The sequence below is a fragment of the Diceros bicornis genome, chromosome 14 (genome assembly GCF_020826845.1).
Source record: "Diceros bicornis minor isolate mBicDic1 chromosome 14, mDicBic1.mat.cur, whole genome shotgun sequence".
In the NCBI taxonomy this organism is placed as follows: domain Eukaryota; kingdom Metazoa; phylum Chordata; class Mammalia; order Perissodactyla; family Rhinocerotidae; genus Diceros; species Diceros bicornis.
Window position 1 is genome coordinate 60,541,695 of NC_080753.1, and position 24,554 is coordinate 60,566,248.

The window sequence follows — 24,554 nt, forward strand, 5'->3', positions numbered from 1 at the left end:
AGAAGGCATTCTTTCTAGATGCGTAGAATTATTCCCTATACCTCCTGGCTCCCTCCCCGTCATGAGTAAACAGTCATTTCAGCTTGAGCAAATCTTGCTTCAAAAACAGGCAAAGCAAAGCAAAGCAAAGCAAAACAATAAAGCTGTAATGCTATAAAATCCATAATTCCCCTCCAAATGTCACAATGTGAAAGCAACCAAGTCCCTTCTAGGCACATTAGCAATCGATACTAGGCCATTCCCAGCTATTAGACTATTCTGAAATAAACCAAAATTATTGGGTAGAATTGCAGGCCAGGCATAATTCCTCTATTTAAGTGTCTCATGAAACTGTATCCCCGTGATTGGAAACTCTTGCCACCATTCAAAATTAACAAAGGATGCAGACACTGTTGATGAAACATTAATGACCAATTTGCAAATGTTCTAGGACCGCTTAGTTCATCACGGGTTCATCAATGCAGCAGTCACCCATCTCTCATTATATTCTTTCAATTATTTAGCATCCATTAAGCGCCACAGTAAGCTAAGCTCCTAGCGACCTTTCACCCACATTACTTCCCCCCTAACAGTTTCTTTCACTTGGTGGCCCTTCTAACTGCACAGGCCAATGAACCTTTGCCTTAAGGCAGGAAGCTCATTTAGAAATCATTCTCTGTGGGCATCCCTTGCATTACATTTCCAAATGCTGAGGACACATGGCAGTGAGCCTGATATGCTAGAAGCTCGAGGAACTTTTCTGGGCTGTCCCAGTGCGTTGGAGGGAAACGTACCTGAAAATGAGATCCTTGTGGTACATCAATCTGTAAATTCTTCAGACCCACTTTATCTGGACTTAATTAACCAATTCAGCCATTTATTAAATATTTACTGAGTGCCTACGATGTTCCCAGTGCTGTCTCAGCAGGCGGCGGACACATATGCAGACAGGAGCAGTGCAGTGTAGTCACAGCTGCGGTGGAGGGCAGAGAGCACTGTGGATGCACAAGGCCAAGGCCTGATCACAGATATGGGGGCACCTTTACATATGTGGAGCAGGGGACTACGGAGGAAGGATGACTTGAGGGACACAGAAAGGCCCTTCTCATTTGAAACCATGCCCCTTCACTGCCCGTTATAGACACAAATACATCCTGAGTCACAAAGACTGACTCCAGAAGGTCCCCTGAATGTGCTTTCTTCCAATTACCTGAAACTCACCACGGTAGCCTTTCTGGTCTTTACTTAAACGCAAAGTCCCTGTTTCCTTCCTTCTAGCCACTCAGCACCAGGCCATTACCTCTGAAAAGTGATAACGAATATAAATGACACCACTATTACGGAGAAAGTAGCAAATGCTGTGAAACAGGTACAAACAAAATGTTCCAGGGGACCAGGGGAGGGAGAGAAAGCTCTTGGAATGGGGTCTGACCTCATGGATGCAGGCGGTGGTAGAGCTGGCCATGATGGTTCTCTCCAGTAAAATTAATAACAACCCCACCTTCACCACCACAGCAGTGGCCGCTACTGTTTATTGAGCAATTTCCTGGGCGCCAAGCACTGTATTCACGCTTTTCCTACTAGTAACAGCCCACTGAAAAAGGTATTATTAATCCCATTTTACAGATGGTAAAACTGAGGCTCAAGAAGGTGAAGGACCTTATCCAGGGTCACATCATTTGTACATGATAGTGACAAAGCTGGACTGTGAATCATGTTTGTTTAACCGAGACCATCCCTGAGATCTCCTAAGGACACCACACATTCATTTAAGGTCCAGTTACCCGGGACGCTCTGGAAGAGCGCCTAGTCCCTGGGGAGTGTTGTCTGAGCAGAAGGGTGGGGCCCTTTATTGCTGAGAGCTAGTGCAGGAGCTGTTGGCTCGGAATTTCCAACAGTGGAGAAGACAGTGTATTCTGGGGCAAGAGGGGGCAGAGGGGACCTTGGCTCCGGGGACCATGGGCTGGTTGTTTAACTACTGATGTCCTCCACCCTTCCGTAGCCTCTAATCTCTGCTAAAACAATGACTGTTCTACAGTAGGGGCCTCTGAGGCACAGGGAGTCTCATGCTCCCTCCTTCATTTTTTTCTACCTTTTACATTGTGGGAGATCAAGATTTGGCCACCCTGAAATCTATCTCTTTACCTTGGTTGTTTTCTCTAGGGACATTTGACCTCCCCCACTAACTGCCTAAAGAATTTGACATAGTAACTCCTTCCTGGAACAGATCTATCATGATGGCTGTAAACATAATGTAGGATAAATGTTACAACAGGAAAAGCACCAACAAGCCCATCTTATCGCAAGTTCTGTCTCTCTGGCCACATTCTCTGGATGGCCCTGCAAGGAGTTGCCAGACAAACATTTACATTTATAAGGGAAATCTCCATTTGTAAAGGTATCTCCCTCTCTGTTTTGGGAAGAGGGGGGGATGGCCTCATTTCTAGAAACTTATCAATGTGAAAGGTGAGACCTTAAATCTGCATAATAACCTTACTCTTGTTTACTGTGCTTTAGTGGTAATCTCCTGTAACTGACTCCCCCCACCTCCAAAATCCTCCTTTGTCATTGGCTGAACATGGTATTTAAGACGAGAATTTCTGCTATTGTGTTGAGAAACGCAGTGTCCCTGCTTTCTCCCATATATACATGTTATTAAACTTGGTATTATTTTCTCCTGCTAACCTGTCTTGTTAATTATTTGGCCAGCCAAAAGAACCTTAAGGGAAAGAGCAGAGGGAGATTCTCCCTCTTCCCCCGACAACATATTGTTAAAACAATTGCAGAAACATTAAAGGAAAAACAACATGCTCATATTCTCCCCATCTTAACACAAATGTTGTCATGTGTCTCCATTTCTTTATGGTCTTTGCTCATATGTATCCATATTTTCACAGTTACGATGGTTATGCACGTACAACTTTAGGTTTTGTTTCATTTAACATTATTGTCTAGATATTTTCCTATTTGCTGCTCTCTTCATAATTATTATCTTGGTGGTGGACTCCAGCCACCAACTATGCGTCCCCAGCACAGGGGCCTGCTGGCTCGTGAGCGAGGCACTGGAAAGTCCTTCCCCAAATCTACACATGAGAAGTGCAGCCCTAAATGTGCACACGTCTGTTATACAGTCGGCTGAAGGAGTTCCAGAGTGTGATTAACCCAAGTGAGGATCAAAAAAAGATTTTAAAAAGAAAAAAAGAGCAAAATTTCTATTTGTGTTTCAACTGCAGGGGTGGAGGAAGAGGAGAGAGCCTGAGGCAGGTACCTTGGGGCGGTGGGGGGGTGGGGGAAGCACACCCCCCCTTTTAAAATCACCCTATGGTGACAGTCACTTAAGTGCTCAAATGCACTCACCCTTCTTCCAATTAATGTTCCTAAAATAATGATGATGATGATGATAACCACAATACACGACAACACTTTTATAGCACTTTTTCACATGCCAGGCACTCTTTTAAGAGCTTCACCTGTATCAACTCATTCAACCTTTACAAGCTGGTACTCTTGTTATTCCTGTTTCACAGACATGGAAACTGAGCCACCGAGAGGACAGCTAGCTCTTGCCACAGCTAGTGGCCAGGATTTGAACCCAGGTAGCCCAGGTGGAGAGGTCATGCTTGGAACTGTTTTATAATAACTGCCTCAAAGCTCAGATCTCATTTCCCTTCCTGCTCAAAACGTTTTCTCACCTCCTATTGATGATCAAATTCCTGGCACTCAAGGCCTCACACAACCTGCCCATAAAGTCCCTTTCTAGCTTTCTCTCCACGAATCCCCTTCAACCTGCTCCATTCCATGCGTGAGGTCCAAAGCATGAGTGAGGCCCCAAGTATTACTGTTCTCAGCTAGCCTCTCTTCCCTGTGCTTTGGCCTGGAATGTCCTTCTCTTCTGTTTCTGCATATCCAAATTTTACTCATTTTTCTGCTCCAGGAGCTTCTTTCCCATATTACTCACCTCCCCCTTTTCTGAGCCCCAGAAACAGTATTCTGTGATACCTCCTTCCAACCTTGACACTGAAGTTTCGCTGTAAGCATCTTTGCTGCAAACATTTTCGCTGCCTAACTAATTGGCTGTAAGGCAATTCTGCCGTGAAAGGTAAAACAGCTGGTTGACAGTTTTTGGGTTTTTTTTTTTTTTGTCATTTCATTTCTCCACTGATGAAGTTCTCACAGTGACTTCCATCTTTATACGATATAAATCTTAGCTAGCTCTCATAATGGTCTATCTAGTGACGAGCAGATGTGGTGCTGGTGGTGTGGTCTTAATACAGTATTTCTTCCAATTAACGATGTTGTATTGATGGCTTTATCGAGCTGACAGATGATGATGATTTGCCCCAAAAATTGGTTTCTTATTTTAAACACACTACATTGGAGGAGTAAGAGGGCCAAGAGCTTCTTTGAGGGTGCAGGGTTGAACCCACATTTCCCATAGAACGAACAGAAGTGCTTAGTTAGGTATAATCCACAAAAAATAAAATAAAATCAGTGCTTTGTGCAGTATTGCCATGAATCTACATATACAAATTTTACATGTATTCAAGTATTTTGCAATAAAGTCTTTTTAATTTTGCCACTCATTTTTTCATGTTTCATTTTGTCCTTTTAAATTAATATCCCTCTTTATTTTTTGTGATTTTATCTTTTACGGCAAAATTACCTCATGGCCAGTTAGTTAGGTGGCAAAAAAGTTTGCAGCAAAAATGCTTGTCGCAAAGATGCTTGTAGTGAAAACACTGGACATGTGAAGGTTCATGCAGGAAAGGAGGAGAGGATGCTAATGCCCAGCACACAGCTGAAGGTAATTCTTCTTCTTATTAGCCTCTCTTCTCATCAGTCCCTGAGTTCGCACTCTACCGCCCCTGATCTCACATTTTTCCCCTCACTTGGAATTGAGGCCCATCCTGTATTTCTGACTGACCCTCAAAGTCTGGAAGGGCAGTTTTGGGAGGGCATTCTTCCTGCTTCAGTTTCCTTCTAGGGTCTCTGAGTTTTTGAAGGGAAGAAAAGTGTATTTGCTGAGCATTTTTTCCCTCAGGTATTGTGTGCTAGAAATTGCCCTTCCTGCCAGAATCATAACAAACAGGTGCAAATTGCTACCTCCCTTAGGCCTGGCCAGGCCGTATTTGTTCCTAAACCTACTTCATCTCTTGGGCTAGCATGTAACCCAACCCAAAACATTGGGAACAAATCAGGGGCCATCTCTGATCCATTGTGCAGTTCTAAGAAGCCTTCTGAGCAGGGATAGGAAACTGCCTGCCTCCTTCTCAACCCCACTCAGGGCTTCACCCACTTAGGACCTGACGCTAAGGGACTATGGTATCACCTATACTTTTTACCTAGTGTTATTCTTATTTGGGAAAATATCTTACATTTCCTACATAATCCTAAGCTTCTTGGCGATTGGCTTAATGTTCTATTTTTCTTTATATGCCCTGCAGTGCCATATATAAAACTTGACACTTGATAGACACTTGATGACTTTTCCCAACAAGACCAATATGATAAACCTATGAATAATAAATTAATAATAAATAATAACAAACATCATATTTAAGGTGCTAGCCAGTGTAATAAAGCAAGAAAAAGAAATAAAAGGCGTATGTATTGGAAAGGAAGAAATAAAATTCTCTTATTCACAGATGACATGATTTGTCTACAGAGAAAACCCCAAAGAATCTATAAACAAGCTACTAAACTTAGTAAGGTTGCAAGATACAAGGTCAATATTCAAAAATCAATTATGTTCCTATAAACTAGCAGTAAACAACTGAAATAATAAAAACAGTACCATTTGCAACAGCATCAAAAAACATGAAATAAGTAAGAATAAATCTTAGAAAATGTGTCAGATATGTATGCTGAAAAGTGATGAAATAAATCAAAGAAGATCTAAATAAATGGTGAGATATACTATAGTCATGGATCGACAGACTCAATAGTATTTTTAATGTCGATTCTTCCCAGACTAATCTATAGATTCAATACAATTCCAATCAAAGCCTGTGCAAAAGTTTTTGTAGAAATTAACCAAATTTAAATTTTTTATGGAAAAGCAAAGGAACATCCAAAAAAATTTTGAAAAAGAACAAAGTTTGAGGGCTTGCACTACTTAACGTCAAGATTACCTATAAAGCAACAGTAATCAAGCCAGTGTAGTGTTAAACAAAGAACAGAACCATAGATAAATGAAGAGAATACAAAATCCCAAATAGGCCCACACATACATGGTCAATTGATTTCTGAAATCAAAAAGTGAAAATGCAATTCCATGGAGAAAGGAGAGTCTATTGAACACGGTCCTGGAACAACTGGATAGCCATAAATAAAAAAAGTAGAAAAGGAACCTCGATTCACACCCTGCAACTCTTGCAAAACTTAATTCAAATTGAATTTAAGTGTAAAACCCAAAACTCTAAAACATCTAGAAGAAAATCTTTGTGATCTTGGATTGGGTAAAGACTTCTTAGATACAATACCAAACATACAATCCATAAAAGAAAAAAATTGATAAATTGGACCTTAATAAAAAGAAAAACTCAATTTAAAAAATGGACAAAAGATATGAACAGACAATTCACCAAAGATACACAGATGGCAAATAAGCACATGAAAAGATATTCAACATTCTTTGATATTAGAAAAATGCAAATTAAAAGCACAATAATTTATCACTATGTCTATTAGACTAGCTAAAAAACAGATAAACCAACCAACAAACAAAAATCTGACAATATCAAGCGCTGGTGAGGATGCTGAGCAACTGGAACTAACTTACATTGCTGGCAGGAAGGTAAAATGGTACAGCCACTTGGAACAGTGTGGCAGTTTCTTACAAAGTTAAACATACACTTACCATATGACCCAGCAATCCCACTCTTGGCTATCTACCCAAGTGAAATGAAAACTTATGTTCACGCCAACACCTGGATGTGAATGTTTATAGCAGCTTTATTTATATTTGCCCAAAACTGGAAACAGTCTAAATACCCCTCACCTGGGAAATGGATAAACAAACTGTTGTTCATTCACACAATGGAATACTACTCAGCAGTAAAAAGGAACAAACTACTAACACACAACAACATGGATGAATCTCAAAGGCATCACGCTACATGAAAGAAATCAGATTCAAAAAGTTATATACCATATAATACCATTTATATGACATTCTGGTAAGGGCAAAAGTATAGGGTCAGAAAACAGATCAGTGGATTCTGCAAGCTGAGAGTGGGAGGCAGGGTCGACTAAAGTGGCACAAGGGAAAAGGGAATTTAGGGGGGATGGTGGGACTGTTCTATATCATGGTTGGCAGTCATTACATGACTACAATCATGTGACACATAGTAACGTTTCAGTCAATGACAGACCACATATACCACGGTGGTCCCATAAGATTAGTACCACATAGCCCAGGTGCGTAGTAGGCCATACCATCTAGGTTTGTGTAAGTACACTCTATGACATTCACACGATGACAAGATTGCCTAACGACACATTTCTCAGAATGTATCCTTGTCATTAAGTGACACATGACTGTTTTCGCTTTTGTCAAAACTTGTAGAACTGTCCACAAAAAGATGATTTTTACTGTATGTAAATATACCTTAATTTAAAAATAGAAAAAAAAATAATAAGCAAGTTAAAGAAAAATTTAAGTTCCTTGGAAACTTGAGGAACAAGAACACTTTTGTCTTGGCCTGGGCCCACTGAGTAATTTCAGAAAAATATGCTTTTGTTCAGTCACCTAAGCCCTGCTTTGGCAGAATTTATGGAAACTACCTATGGAAGTTCCTTGAACCTCTTCTGTTTTGTCCATTCCATATACTGCCAATTTGCCTATCTGACTCTTGCTCTCAAATCATCTTCCCCTCTGCATCCCCCTAAACTCTGTCCTAGATCACCCCATTCCTATTCACAGCTGCAGCCTGGGAAGACTCCCCTGATCATGCAACTTGACGTGATTACTCCTGCTTCTGAATCCACTGCACTGTGAGGCTCTGGGACACAGGATTCTGCCTAATGAGCGCCCGTGGTCCCATCTCATCTCTCCTATGTTTGGCAAGGTCTGTGCTTAATAATAATATAATGATGATAAGATTTCAGAAAACACACTATTGGACACCTACTATGTGCCAAAGGCAGCGCAAGTATTTCACGTCCTATATCGGGGGCTCCTCACAGCAATCCAATGAGGTAAGTAGATATTATAGATTCCCATTATATCAATGGAGAGACTGAGCTCAGCTTGCCAAGTGTCACAAAGCTCTCAATCTAGCTGTTCTCAGCGGGCCTCACGCGCCTTCTCTGTCTGCACGGCCTCTAGCACAGTGCCTGCCACATATAGTTCCCAGTAATTATATGCTGAATGTGTGAAGTTTGAAATGGGACAGATAAATTTTATGTTACTAGAGACTTGAATTAGAATTAATCTATGGAAGTTCTGGGGAGGCAGATTTCAGCTCAATATAAAGAAGAATTCCCTAACAATCAGAGGGATCTGTTCTAGAATACAATGGGCTGCTGTGATGGAGGGTTGAGGGGAGTTAGTGAAGCACGTATGGGGGACTCGATGGCCTCTAAGATCCTTCCGTCGAGGACATTCTGAGTCCTGGTTGGTCAGCTGGTAGAGCACTGCATCCAGTGCAGGAAGAGCTGTGCTCCTGCCACACTCAGTCATGGGAGGAGTCCTGTCCTCCCCTCTCGCTAAGCTGTGGCCTCTTTCTCTCTCCCAAGTACTCTCCTCCTTGGCTTGTGGAACAGCCCAGGGACTCAGAGTTTGCCCTCCAGACACCTCATGGGCATAGGCAATCCTGAGACTCACGCCACGAAAGCATTACATGTGCATGTATTTTTCCTGATGACCACAAAGGGAAGTGACGCTGCAGCAAAAGAGTTCCCATATCATTTCCTGCATGGAAATGTTTGTTTGCTCCTTGTTCCTGGTCACATGCCGGGTCTTGGCAGCTCCTCTTCATCATGGAACCCAGAATCCTCTGCTCCTTTTGAACCTGGTGAGGAGGGGCACTGGTGGCTGCCACCTCAGGTCTCTGATAGCTGACAGCCCTGTGCCAGCCCCTTCCTTAGGAAAAAGGTCTAATCTGGCAGATCTAAACCACTATAAGAGAAAACTGAAATCATGCAGTGCAGGGAAAAGTGCACTGAAACGTAAAACACTTGCCTGGTGCAGCCTCCTGTGTAACCCATTGGGGCGGCCCTTCCTTTCCCACAGAGCCCACTCTTCCTCAGCAGGTCCCTGCACTGTGGGCAGCCCAGCATGCGCCCTGCAGGGCATTTCCCCTGTCCTTGGGGAAATGTGCCTGTCACCAGCAGGGCCCCTCACCACTGTGACTACCTGCTGTGGCTGCTTCTAAAATTCATTTCAAGCCACATTTTGGCCCAAAGCCCTGACGCCTCTTTTCAGGAAGAAAGCACGGAGCCTCCCAATTTCATTTTGTTTTTTTACTGCTTGTTCAAAGAACAATCATATAAGATAAAAATATCATCCTCAGGCAAAGAGAATGTAATTCAAACATTCTTAAGAATAGATTCAACAACCTTTTCCTCACAAACAAAACAAAAAACAAACATGCTTCATTCTTGGTTTCCCCTGGTTACATAAAGAAAAAAGAAATGAAAAGGAGCAGGAACTATTTACAGGAAACAGAATTCTCACCTGCCCTGCAAACGTGACTGAGAACCTTGTAACAAGCACTTTACAGGTGTTATCCTATTAAATCTTCTCCCCAAACCTAGAGAGGGATTCTGCTACGATCCCACATTACCGATGAAGATACTAAGGCCTGGAGGGGCTTGTGATGTGCCCAAGGTTGCACAGTTGGTAGTGTATAAAGCAAAGATTTGAATCCGAGCAGTTTTACCCCAGGACCCAAGTTCTTAACCAGATGCTACAGCTGATATTTGCATAGCTATGGTCAGAATGAGCTAGGAAGCTGCCTTTTGGTTTGTGAGGAAATGAAAAAGGTGTTAGATTTGTTTCTTCTCTACTCCAATTTTCTTTTTATATTAAACACCAGGTGCACACACTTGGGTCAGACATGATCTGACACTCTTATGCTTGGTCCATACATGGCCTGCTTGCTTTCACTCATTCATCTGTTCTTCACAACACGAGATAATAAACATCCACGAAGCCACCACTCAACACCAGATCTGGAGCTTTGACACGGACCTACGTCTCTCTGCGCAGTCTCCTCCCAGCGGGTCCTCCTGGCTCCCCTATCTGAGGTAATCACTATTCTCAATTTCTATTGTCCCCTTGGTTTCCTTTCTGTATAGCCTCCATCACAACTATAATATTTTTAGAAGTTATCTTTTATTTTATAAAAAGAGTATCCTACTATATGTAATCTTTTGGGACTTTCCCACTTACATTCACAACTTTACAACCAGCAGTTAGAACCTGAAGCCGAGCTATGGTCATCTAGAGAAGACAGGAGGTGGAAGCGGGTGAAGACGCAACCTCCTGGGGACAGTACAAGATGGCCATCACTTTTCACTTTGGCTCAGTTCCCTCCAAGTCCTCACTGAACTCAATAAAATCTAGCTCCTTACCTTGGTTTCTAAGGCCCAATCTGGGGTGGCCCTTGACTATCTCACTGCCCTTCTCTCTCACCAAGTCCCCTTCACTCACTATGCTTAGCAACATGGTCCTCTTTCTGTTCCTGGAACAGCCTTGCTGTGCGGCCTGAACCGGCTGTTCTCCTCTACGTCCTCTTAAGTTTCACCTTATATGTTACCTTCTCTGAGAAGCCTTTCATGGCCGTCCAACCTCAAACACCCCTCTGGCATACTGCCCTGCTTTATTTTGGTTAGTTTATTATCTGTCTTCCCTCTCTACAAGAAAAAAGTCTTGTATAGATCAAGCTGTATATCTAGTATAGGCCTCTGGGCGTCCCCAAGATCCTTTCAGGGGCTCACAAGGTCAAAAACTATTTCATAACAATAAGACTTTATTTGCACTTTTCACTGCGTTGACATTTACAATGTCAGTGCAAAAGTAAGAATGGATAAAACTCATGGTGCCTTAGCACGGATCACGGTAGCAGCATCAACCTGTACAAGTGTCATTGAATGTCTTACCATCTCAAACTTGCAGGGAAAAAACAATTCAGTTTCACTTAGGAATGTCCTCGAAAAAGCAGTAAAAATTATCACCTTTATTAAGTCTCAACTCTCGTGTACACGTCTTTTCTATATTCTGCGTGACTAAACAGGAAATGCATATACAGCACTTCTGTTACACATTGAAGGACAAGGGTTGTCTCAGGGAAAAGCTCTCTGTGATCATTTCAATTGCAAGATGAACTAGCAATTTGCTTCATGGAACACCATTTTAGGTGAAAGAACCACACAGATGCATGATGGCAGAGATTTTTGCAAAAATGAACGAAGTGAGCCTGCTACTTCAAGAACTGACAGTATATTTCGCCAATGATAAAATTCAAGCAACAATTTGAATTTTGGAAAACTTGTATCTGCCAATGCTTCCCAATAGTTAAGACATCTCTGATGAGACAGGTGGTGATATTGATGAATGTGATTTTTAAATCTTGGATAATGAAATGTGTCAACATTTGAAAGAGCTGTATAACTCAGTGAACCATATTTTCCAATTGACTAATGCATGATGTCACAAAATCATGCATGGGTAAAAGATCTATTCAAACTGCAAGACAGACTAATGGATTTTAATGTAACATAAAAAAGTTCATTGATATTGTTTCAGATTTCTCAATGCAACTAACTTTTAAGAAACTACCACTTGTTGAGTTTTGGTGTAATATCATAGAAGAATATCTACAATTTTCTCAAAAGGCTATTAAGACACTTCTCCCTTTTTCAACAACATATCTGTGGCAAGGTCAGATTTTCTTCATATACTTCAACCAAAACAACTTAGAGCACTAGATTAAACACAAAAGCAGATATAAGAACCCTGCTGTCTTCTACTAAGTGAGACATTAGAGAGATTTAAAAAAATGTAAATCACTGCCACTCTTTTCATTAAAATTTTTAGTTATTTTTCATAAAATTATGTTATGTTAACATGCAATGGTTTTATTACATCTAAATGAATTAATAAAATATTTTTAAATATTACATTAAAATTTTTTAATATGATTGACATCAGTAGATACAACCCCACATAAACAAAAGCTCCCTGGTGTCCTTAATAATTTTTAAGCATGTTAAGGGGATCTTGAGACCAAAAAGTTTGAGAACTACTGCTCTAGAGGTTAGCATATGCTAAGTACTTGACAAATGCTGTTGAATGAATAGACTAAAGACACACTCTCTTAATATTTGTCTGCCCTTCTTTCTTTCAAAACATCTGCAAAAGGTTGAACAATGGCTCATAAGTTTTAGAGTAACACCAGTGAGATGAAGACCTAATGACAACAACAGGTAAGCCTCTGAAGAACTCAGAAGTCTCCCTCAGAATCACCATAAATGTCTTCAACTACTTTTTTATCCTTTCCTTTTTCTTAAGTGCCTACATCAAGATAAAAATTTTAAAACTACTTCTAAATGTGTTTGATGTAACTGCTTTAGTTTTAACTACTGGTATTGCAGCAGTGTTTTGTTGTTGTTGTTTTCTTTTTTACTGTTGTGCACTGCAAATTGCATGCTACACTGCATGCTAAATAGGAGCCTAACTACTATTTAAACATCACTTTTTAATAGGAAAGCATATGACATGTTTTAAAAGTGGTTCTCAAGCTTCTGGGAGACAAATGACATTGTGGCTATGACAATTTCTGTGGTATGACAGAGAGAGTCCACAAAGGGTTTGTGTCACACTAAAAAGAAGCCACATTTGGAAGCTGTCTCATGTAAAAGTAAACACACTATGCTTTGCAGGATTAGTTTTGAATGGACTGTAGTATATAAAATCAACTACAGCTTTTCAGATGGGCTGAATGATGTTGCAGAACCTGAACTTGGAATTATCTTGTCTTGGAAAGACGTACACTCTGTTTCTTAGTGTCACATCAATGACGAACTAGTGATAGTTACAGCTCTTGGCTGGCCGCATAACCCATAACTTGTACTAAGTCCACATAAAGCTCTTCTTTGTGTTGAAGCCTGAGAGAATGTCCACACACAAGGGCACTGATTGTACCCTTACAACTGCCTTTTTTTCCCCAAAAAAAGCATCTTCTGCTTTCAAAGTCCCATGTTAGCACTAAGTGCTTTCCTTCAGCCACAGGGAGCCTTTTTCTTCAGACAAGTTTAACTGAATCAGTAGGTAAGAAGGGTAGGGGGAGGCAGGAGACAAATCTCAGATCCTGACTATGTTGCAAACGATGTGCTCTGCACAAGTTGCAAGAGGTGAGGCTCCAAGTGGGATTGGAAACACTCCTGCCATCTTCCATAGGAAGACTGGGGAGACATACATTGGTTTAGAAGAACCAAAGATTCAATATTAACAGGAAGATTCTAGATAAAATTTCCCTCTTCTTGCAACACTTCTAACCTGAATCTAATAAACTAGAATTTAATAAAAACATTTTCTTTTCAAATCCAAAAAAAGGAGCCCCATCGCTTTGGACTGAGAGTCAGATTTCACAGGCTAAGCAGGAATAGGCTCAACCTTTCATTAGCTATTCAGTTAGGAGAGGAGAACTGGGGCCACGAATTCAGGGAAGAAAAAGATCACATATTTTTTGGTTCAGTTAGATAAAAGAGGTTTTGGTTAAAAAGAAAAAATGCCCCTTGCATTCTGAATTGTCACTCTTGAATTTGATATTCTAAATGTCTCCCGTTGTACATCCTTAAGTTACAGCCTGTTTCACCTGATTTACTGTTCAACAGTGGCATCATCTGAAAACAGAGAAGTCAATAAATATCTATCAGCAAACATGTGGCCAACACTGGTCATCACAGGAAGTCTTCAGAAGAGTGTACAGTAACAAGCACATGATATTCACCCACTAACTCCACATCTACTTAGTAAGTTCTGACCACGGGCCAGGCTTAGGGTGGGTGGGCACTGAGGACCCAGGAGTAAACAAAACAGACCTAGTTCCTGCCCTCAGGTAGTTTTCAGTCTAGCACAGAAGAGTTGAGTCAATTATTATACAATTAATATAAAAAATAAAATGTCTTCTTAATTCCTCATTTTCATGCCTTTGCAATATAAGAGAAATAGGGTAAAGTAGAAAGAGTACTGTTGCATTCTTGGGAGGCATTTGACTAGGGTGATTAGGAAAGCAAGTTCCCCTTGATGAATAATGGATCTAGGCAATGCTCATCATGGCTGCTCAAACCATTAGGTAAAAAGCTGATGGGGAAACTTTATCATAGATATATTAAGCTGACAACACCTAAATCTACTGATCAATCTTTGCAGCACGAAAAGACAGATATATGGAATTACAGAACACCACCATGAATTAGTCTTGTCCCCCATCCCAAATCAAACTTAAATCTGATTAAGCCCCCAGATTCAACTACCACTTTGTAGGAAATACAGAGGACAGAAGAACATGTTAAATAACACCACGGGGATGCAACAGGTAAAATTTTGAAATGAGGGAAAAACAACCCAATTTCTTCAACAACAAAAATGACCAAAAATGACAGGGAGAGGAAACATAAATTAAAAGGGACCTAAGAGACGTATCAACCAAATGCAAGTGTGGGCCTTGTCTGGATCTGGATTCAACCAACCACTGAAAAAAGAAAGTATGAAACAAACAGGGAAAACAGAAAAATTTGAACACTGACTGCATATTTAATAATTAAATAATTTTTCTATGTAGTGACAAATATTGTGGTTATGTTTTTTGAAAGGTGTTTTTTTTTGGTTATAGGTACATACATGAGTATGTATGGATGAAATGAGATTGGCTTCAAGAAAATAGATGGGAAAATAAGTACATGAAAAGATGCTCAACATTATTAGCCTTATTATTATTATTATTATTGTTATTCAGCAATAAAAACAAGGGAAGTACTAATACATGCTACAACATGGATGAATTATGAAAGCATTATGCCAAGTAAAAAAAGCCAGTCACAAAGGACCACATATTATATGATTCCATGTATAGGAAATGTCCAGAATAGGCAAATCTATAGAAATAAGAAGCAGATCAGTGGTTGCCTAGGGCTGGGGGAGAGGGAGAAAGACGATATTGTGGAGTGGTGGCTAAGAGTTCCTGGGTTTTTTTTGGGGGGTAGTGAAAATATTCTAAAATTGACTATGGTGATAGATGCACAACTCTGTGAATATGCTAAAAGCCACTGAATTGTACATTTAAAAAAAAGGTCTTGGCAGATCAATGGAACAGAATTGGAAGCCCAGAAATAAAACCACACATATACGGACAGCTAATTTTCAACAAAAGAGCTAAGAACATACAATGGGCAAAGGAAAGTCTCTTCAATAAATGGTGTTGGGAAAACTGGACAGCCACATGCAAAAGAATGAAAGTGGACCATCTGCTATCGCCTTTCACAAAAATTAACTCAAAATGGATCAAAGACCTGAAGGTGAGACCTGAAACTATAAAACTCATAGAAGAAAATATAGGCAACACACTATTTGACATTGGTCACAAAGGAATCTTTTCAGATGCCATGCCTACCCAGACTAGGGAAACTAAAGAAAAAATAAGCAAGTGGGACTTTATCAGATTAAAGAGCTTCTACAAGACAAATGAAACCAGAATCAAAATGAACAGACAACCCACCAGCTGGGAGAAAATATTTGCAAAACATATATTTGACAAGGGGTTAATCTCCATAATATGTAAAGAACTCACACAACTGAACAACAAAAAAACAAACAACCTGGTCAAAAAATGGGCAGAGGAAATGAACAGACAGTTCTCCAAAGAAGATATACAGATGGCCAATAGGCACATGAGAAGATGTTCAACATCAGTAATCATCAGGGAAATGCAAATAAAAACAGCACTAAGATATCACCTCACGCCCGTTAGAATGGCTATAATCACCAAGACAAAAAACAACAAATGTTGGAGAGGATGTGGAGAAACAGGAACCCTCATACACAGCTGGTGGGAATGCAAACTGGTGCAGCCTCTATGGAAAACGGTATGGAGATTCCTCAAAAAATTAAAAATAGAAATACCCTATGATCCAGCTATGCCACTACTGGGAATCTATCCAACAAACCTGAAATCAACAATCCAAAGAGGCTTATGCACCCCTATGTTCATCGTAGCATTATTCTCTATAGCCAAGAAGTGGAAGCAACTCAAGTGTCCCTCGACTGACGACTGGATCAAAAAATGTGGTGTATATATATATATATATATATATATATATATATATATATATATATATACACACACAATAGAATACTACTCAGCCATAGAAAAAGACAAAATTGTCCCATTTGCAACAACATGGATGGACCTGGAGGGTATTACGTTAAGTGAAATAAGCCAGAAAGAGAAAGACAAACACCATACGATCTCACTCATATGTGGAAGATAAACCAACACATGGACAGAGAAAACTGTATTGTGGTTACCAGGGGCAATGGGGGTAGGGGGTGGGCACAAGGAGTGAAGGGAGACATGTATATGGTGATGGACAAACAAAAATGTACAACCAAAAATTTCACATTATAAACTATTAAAACATCAATTAAAAAAAAAGGTGTTGGGAGGGAGTGGGTAAGGATACAGGTGAAATGTAATAGATGATGTGTTATAAGTTTTTTAAATGTGTAGGCTCTATCATCAGACCCTCTGGGTCAAATCCTGGCTCTGCCAATTACTAGTTGTATGACCTTGGGCAAGATATTTAACTTCTTTGAACTTCAGTTTTCTTAAAGATAAAATGGGGGTAATGGAGGTTTGTACGGATTAAATGAGGTTGATACACTTAAAGCACGTGGAACAGTGTCTGGCACATATAAAATGCTCAATAAACAGTAATATTATTATTCTCCACTGTTTTTTTCTCATATCGGCTCCTTCAGGAGCATCCATTTCTTCAGCCTGCCCTGATATCAGTTCCCCTACATTAAACCCAGCATATATGGGGTTAAAACCAAAAGCACTCATCCCCTTTCCCTGCTTCTCTAAGTTACATTCATATGTAAATATTGGTTTTTTAAACCTTTGTATCCCTGAACTTCACAAATTGTTAAAAGCCCAAGTGGCCTCACGCTGGGATCACACTGAAGTTTTGGCTAATTACCAGTTCTTGAGGTTTGTTACAGGGAAAGTGATATCCAGAGACTATCAAAAAGCTGAGGCTTCCCAGACCCCAACTCCTTGGCTTCCCGGCACCAGAATCCACCCTCCACCACAGAGACAGACAACCGAGGACACCCACTGCGGATTCCCTTATCTCACCATCGCCCTCCCAGCAAGCAGCTGCAGAAGGCCAGAGGCAGGCCGGTGGGAAGGCGCCCACCAGCAAGGCCACAGGCCGCCCATCTCTATAAGCAGCTGCATTTCATTTCTCGCAAACTTTACAACCCCTTGCCTCCCATCTTTCGGGAGACGAGACAAATTTGAGGGCTCACTCTCGTCTCCCGGCCGACATCACCCAAAATAAAAACCCTTTCCTTGCTACAAGCCTGGAGTTCCAGTTTTTATTTGGCCCCTCTTGTGTGGTGGGTAAAGAACCTGTGTGTGTGTCTGGCAACAAAACCACAGTAATTATGGACATCTTGGAGATGCTCACAAGTCTTCCTGACTTTTCCAGAGGTTTTGTTGGCTTTGTCCTTCTTAATTTTTATGATTCTCCTTAACAAAGTATTTTGCTTCAAGAGGCTCTGTTTTCTGTGAGTGAGTTAGCTTTCTTTTTAGTTTCAGGCTATAGATGAGGATTTAGAAGGAGCAGCAAGAGATATAAGGAGGAGACCAACTGTAGCCACATCAATCAACTCTGCCGGAAGGCCTGACTCCCCCACCCCGGGGCCACAAATGCAGGAAGAGCAAAGGATAAAGCCCACAGATGATCCTCCCAAAGACGCTTTTCTTTGGTGGTGCCTTGGGAATAAGACTGGCTTAACCCAGAGGTGGCTGCACTCTGTTGCTAACATGAACAGACCGGCCAATATTTCCCCTGGATCCTAACACAGTCCTCTGCCTTCGTTCTCACTCTTACACCCCAACAACAGCCTCCTAAATTAGCAAGTGCTTTGGCTCTTTTCCAATAACAAAGGCTCTAAATGAACCTAGATCAGTAAGACTACGATCAACATTTTATAAACGGCACTCTGAAAGCACAGCTCAGACAGACACACGCACAATGGGATTTATATGCTCACATAAGCTCTCCACACAGAACTGCAGCATTTTCTCCCATTCAAGTTTGCTGCAAAACAGATGTTTTTATTTTTATTTTGGTGTACTGTACATATCAACTGCACAAAGCAATCAGCCAATGAGAGATTTAAACATATGGATGAAATTTCACGGCTTTGAAAAACAAAGAGCAAGACAGCAATATGCTCTTCCGCTGTGCTCTCTGGGACTCCCACTCAGCTGGGCAGGTGCTGTGCCACCCTTGGGCCAAATTCACCCTGGGGCCAGGGGTCAAACTGCTGTTCCCATCTCTGCAATGGCCTGTCCAAACACGCAAAGGCTCCTGTGAAAGCTATGTCTTAGAGCAGTGCTGCTCAGCATTCTCTCCACCTTGAAAAATGCTCATTTGCATGCAAGACCTTCCCCACAGACACACCCAGGATCAGCAAGAGGATTGGAAGTGCTGAATGTCTGTGGACGTGTGCATTTGATATGTTATGAGCATGCGAAATTGTCGTGTACTATGAAAAGTAAACGTGGTAATTAAATTTATTTTCCTAAGTGTCTATTTTCCCAGACTTCCGTTCCATTTGTCAGGTGAGCAAGTATGTCCTACAAAAGAATGAACCAAAAATAAACTTTATTTTACTGTTATAACATCTAGAATTTACAAATTTTTAACATCTGCTAAAATGAATAGTATTCTTCCAATTTACTTACATAATTTCTTTGGTTTCCTCTGGCTTGTTAATTGAAATAGAAATATGTACTGTGTTAACATTGTTCATATACATTGACATTAATGTTTTGTAACCAAAACACTGCCACCTCTGGGAACACAGTGTATACTCACCTACAGTGTATGTAACTTGCCATTTCCTTGTCAAAATGTGTCCATTCCCAAGTAAAGGTAAAGAGAGTAAAAAAAAAAAAAAAAAAATCATAACTCAGCACCTCTGTCATTATGCCAAATTGCCATGATCCTTAAAAGTTTGTGGTCACTCACCAGAGGTCAGGATAAGCTAGGGAGCAGGTTATATGCCATCATTTGGCTCCTTTTCTTCCTCCCAGAAAGCTTATTGGAATGGAAGTATCCGAAGGGTGACAGAATTCTATACGTACACTTTTTGCATGTTCCACTTTAGGGAGAGGTATAGGAAGGAGCACAGGCATGTGTATCTATGGCATCAGCTTCCGCAGTGAATGCCTGACAGTGTGTCTGTCTGCCCACAGCAGCTGTGGAGCAGTGATTTGGCAGAAGGTGTGCAGGAGCTCTCCCCAGCCCTACAGACCCACCCATTCAGGATTACAAAGCAAGGACGGACAGATGGTAGGGAGCTGGGGGGAGAGGCAGGCACTGTACCAGAGAGACTAAGGCCTTTACAGGCAGATATGCCTTAGTTTGAACCGTGGCGCTGCCACTTTCTAGCTGTGTGATTGGGGGACCGAAGCCTCTCCTCTGAGCCTTGAGTTTCTCATGTGAGAAACAGGAATCACCTGTCTTTCAGAGTTGTTGAGGAGATGGAAAGTGAAGAGCAGGTGCTCAGTAGGGGCAATAGTGGTCTTAAGAGGGGCAGCAGCAGGAGATGGGGTGGAAGTGTGGCAGCCATGGAGGCCGGTGCAATTCCTCAGGGACTACTCAGCAGCCAGGCACCCAGCCCTGCTCTCCTTCTCTGGACACTGCCACCCCCAAGCAGTCACAGGGGACTAAGGGCCTGCAAACCAGAAGGGTCCCTGAGAGACTGACTGTTTATCTCTAAGGAAAACTCAAGCTGAACGCATTGGTCGACCTGATTTATTTCTGTAATTAAGTAATTCAGGCTGTTTTTTTTTTTTAAACAAGTTGCAATTCTTTTTTTTTAGGAAGGTTGGCCCTGAGCTAACATCTGTTGCCAATATTCCTCTTTTTTTTTCCCTTTTTCTCCCCAAAGCCTGAGCACATAGTTGTATATCCCAGTTGTAAGTCCTTCTAGTTCCTCTATGTGGGACGCAGCCTCAGCATGGCTTGAAGAGCCATGCATAGGTCCGCACCCAGGATCCGAACCTGCGAACCCTTGGCCACCAAAGTGGGGCACATGAACTTAACTGCTACACCACCGGGCTGGCCCCTAATTCAGATTTTTAAACCTAAATTTATTATACTATTTGAACTCTGTGGAGCCACTAACATCTCTTGTGATGTCAGGAATGGCTGTCATAGAAAGCACAGGAAAGAGGAGGATGGAAGAAGGAGACAAGAGACAGCTACTTCTACTGTGCTGGACTTTTTATTTTGGTACTTTGTTAATATTCAAAACAACCCTGTGAAGTAAATAACTTAAAATTTTTTTGAATATTTATTGCCTTTAGTTTAAATATGTTATTTAATTGTAAGTTTATAATAATTATATTTTAATAAACTTTTTATTTTAGAACAGTTTTAGATTTACGGAAAAATTGCAAGATAGTACAGAGTTCCCCCATATCCCTCACACCTAGTCTTCCCTATTAACATCTTACGTTAGTCTGGTACATTTGGCACAACTAATGAACCAATGTTGATAATCATTATTAGCTAAAGTCCATACTTTATTCAGATTTCCTTAGTTTTTACCTCATGTCATTTTTCTATTCCAGAATCCCATCCAGGCACCACACTACATTTAGCTGTCATCTCCTCTTAGGCTCCTCTCGGCTGTGACCATTTCTCAGACTTTCTTGTTTTTGATGACTTTGACTGTTTTGAGCTACTGGTCAAGCTTTTTGCATAATGTCCCTCAGTTGGGATTTGTCTGATTTTTTTTTTTTCTCATGATTAGACTGGGATTATAGTTTTTGGAAGGAGGACCACAAAGGTAAAGTGTCATTCTCATCACATTATATCATCTAGGGCACATGCTATCAACATGACTTATTGCTGTTGATGTTGACCTTGATCATTTGGCTGAGGTCGTGTTTGTCAGGTTTCTCCACTGTCAAGTTACTCTGTTCACCCCCACTTTTCATACTGTCCTCTTTGGAAAGAAGCTACTGTGCACTAAGCCACTTAAAGGGGTGAGGGGTTATGTTCTACCTCCTGAGGATGAAGTATCTACATATATTATTTGGAATCCTGCTGCACAGGAGATTTCTCTACTCTCCTCCATTTTTTCATGTATTTATTTACTTATCCAATCATTTATTTATCAGTATAGACTCCTGGACATTTATTTTAAACTTCAGTTATAATCCAATACCATTTTGTTTCTGTCCCAGCTTGGCCACTGGGAGCTCTTTCAGTTGGCTCCCGCGTCCCTTTGACATCCCCCACTCCCCACAATACTGTGGCTTTTTTGAGCACTTCCTTCTTTTCTGGCACTACAAGATACTTCAGGCTCATCTTATATGTTTCCTGCTCCAGTCCTAGAATCAGTCATTTCTCCAAGGAGCTCTGTAGGCTTGCTTATAAGCTCTGCTGGTCAGCACCAGGGCAGCCTTTAGTCTAGGGCTGTTTTTTCCCTATGACTGAGGCATTACCCTTCTGAGTACTAGGCCCAAGGTTTTCCTACTTTGGCTGGTGGAACACGAACTATTCCCCACCCTCTCTGAGCTTCAGATTGTTCTGCTTGTTCCTTTCTGGTGGTTCTTTCCTCAGCCGCTGGAAGTTTCCTCACAGGATGTGCTGATCAGTACCCAGCTGAAGACTGGAGGGAAATCCTCTGCAGATCTCCGGAGCTAACCCTCTGAGCAGTTCTGCCCTCTCCAGTGCTCTGCCTTGGCTTCCTGGATCCCTAACTCTGTCTCCTCAACTTAGAGACTCCTGGGGTCTGTTCTCACAGGGTCCCCTTCTCTCTGCCGAGGTCTGGGAACGCTCTCCCAGTGAGCTGGGGCAACTACAGGGCTTGCCTCGACTGTTTCCCCTCTCAGGGATTACGGTTCTGCACTACCTTATGTCCAATGTTTGAAAACCACTGTTTCATATATTTTGTCTAGATTTTTAGTTATCTAAGGTGGGAAGGCAAATTCAGTCCCTGTATTCTATCTTGGTCTGAGCAGAAAATTTGAAGTTCACTATATAAGGGGTCCCATTTAGAAATGTAATCAACTTTCTAGGGATACTAAACAGTCTTGTCATAGTCAGTGATGTGCAGTTCATCATCTTAGACAAGTGAGGGACACAGTGTTGACCACACAGCATTGTATGGCCAAAATAACAGAGCAGGGTTAATCTGTCTAATCACATATGCAGTTGATGGAGGTGTAAAATATAAACAGAACTAAACTAGGAGGCTCTAAAAGCCAAAACGCCTTCCTGTGTGCTCTACAGGATGATTAGAACGCTGCTGGGGGGAGGGCCACCTTGCCAGGTACACCTGTTCTTCTCAGGAGACAAGGGCCAGGACTGGCCAGCAGTGACCAAGGATTTTAAATGAAAACAGCTCATGTAAGTGATGTGTGTATGTCGGCACAAGGAGCCTTAAAAGCCCACAGGCAAATGATTGGTTTTACAGGATTTTCCCCTCATCCTGGGCAAGCTGAGAAGTGATGATTAATATGAGTACTGACAAATAGCTTGAAAAATCACTCAGCTAACAAGGGTGGAAGGTGGAAAATCACGGCTGAAAATGTGCCCCCTGGGGCTCTACTTAGAGCCTTCCCTACATCTCAACTATATCAGACGGAGTGACACACACACACACAAACACACACACACGCATGCACACATGCACCCACATGCACACCCTTACGGAACATAAACAGGGAACCATAATTTTCTTCTGGGTCTCTCAATTTCATTCTCTTCAGATCTTAGCAACCTCACTCCCAAAACAGTGATGCAGATTTTAATGATTTGAAAACAAATTTTTAAAATCTAGGAACCTTACACTAAAGGAAAGAACACTTTTCAGATACAAGTGCCCCAATCACTGTAAATCTGAAATACTGCAAAGGGAATTTTCTTGAAATTTCCTGAATACACATCAGCATCCCTCAAAGGGTAGCTCTACCTGTAATTTGCAACACAGAACCATGAAGACATCTCTAAGCCAGTTAACACTACCACATTCTCTGTCCTCCTTCAAGCAGAGGTGGGGGCAGTTGCCACCAGGGTAGAAAAGCTGACAAGGAGCAGCCCCCTGAGCTCAGCTGCAGCGGCTGTTTGTCCAGAAATTGTGCATTCAGTGGGCACACAACAGATCTCTGCTAAATTAAAGTACTTCCACTGACTGACGCTCTCCTCTTTTTCACCCCATTCCCTTCAGGATAACTGCCTGGGGTCACAACTGTGAATTCCCACACCCTGGGAAACCACAGGACAAACTGAAATCAACTGACCATGTAGTGACCTACTGATAAATGATCAGAGCGGCCAGTGACAGAGCTCCTTTGATCTCACATCCCGACAGGGTGAAATTAGGCAAAAAAAAAAAAAGATTCAATCCAAATATAGATTTAGGCTCTAACCATAAGGAAATCCCATATATCCTGGTGAATCTAAGAGATGGAAGTTTCTAACAAAAACACAATGTTAATTTCTACAACTGCTCGTTACTTAGAGGACAAGGGACAAAGCCGTTCTGTTCAGGCCTTCTGCCACCACACCAGACCATTTGCTGCTCTACAAACACACTGTAAACTTCTGGGCCTGCAAGTTTTCATTCTACCCACATCATCCTCCTCACCTGCTCTACCTGGTGAATTCTTGCTCATTCTTTAAGGTTCAATTCAAATGTCGCCTTCCCCATGAGACATTCCCTAATATCCTGGCAAAAAGGAATTAATGACCAGTGCCTTTCTTCCCAGTGCTCCCACAGCACTTAACGCATCCCTTAATTAGAGCAGGTACCCTCTGCGCCCCAGCTACCTGTTAAATGTTTGCCTTCTGTTTTGGAATGTGAGATGCCTGAGGACGGGGACTGTGCTTCATTCACCTTTGGGACCCCTGAGCCTAACAAAGTGGCTGGGATGTGGCAGTGGCTAAGTGAGATGTGCACTGGGGGGATGCACACGTGAAAGGAAGGAAAGCAAGCTGCTCTACATGAATAGTGTAGTGTTTTAGGATTTTCAAAGTAGATTTACATATGCTCTTATTTGTCCTTCCTTACCTTGGAAAGCGGGAAAGGTATTATTCAAGGTCTACTCCTAAGGAAGACAATAGTGTTTGGAAAGGATAAATGAGCAGGAGTCAGATGCTGTGTAAAGTCCTGTACTAGACCTAAAGAGACCTAGGTTCTAGTCTTGGCTGTCCTACAAAGTATTCTGGATGACTCTGAGCAAGTCTGTGGCCTGAGCTGGAAGAAATTATCTAAATTGTCTCTAATTCAGTTGTAAATGTCTATGCCTCCTCTA

At 41.5% G+C, this 24,554-nt stretch overlaps 1 protein-coding gene across 4 annotated transcripts in view; it reads right to left on the reverse strand.

The window, feature by feature from the left end:
- The window catches only part of FARS2 (phenylalanyl-tRNA synthetase 2, mitochondrial), a 503,346-nt gene that overhangs the window by 48,636 nt on the left and 430,156 nt on the right, over window positions 1-24,554 (reverse strand). Inside the window, exon 7 of one of the 4 annotated variants that reach the window (XM_058555332.1) lies at window positions 18,221-18,857. The exons of the other annotated variants lie outside the window; for them this stretch is intronic. Within the exon in view, the coding sequence (XP_058411315.1) occupies window positions 18,839-18,857 (19 nt within the window). The 3' untranslated portion in view covers window positions 18,221-18,838. Of the gene's footprint in view, window positions 1-18,220; window positions 18,858-24,554 lie in introns of those variants that run through there. 4 annotated transcript variants of the gene reach the window in all.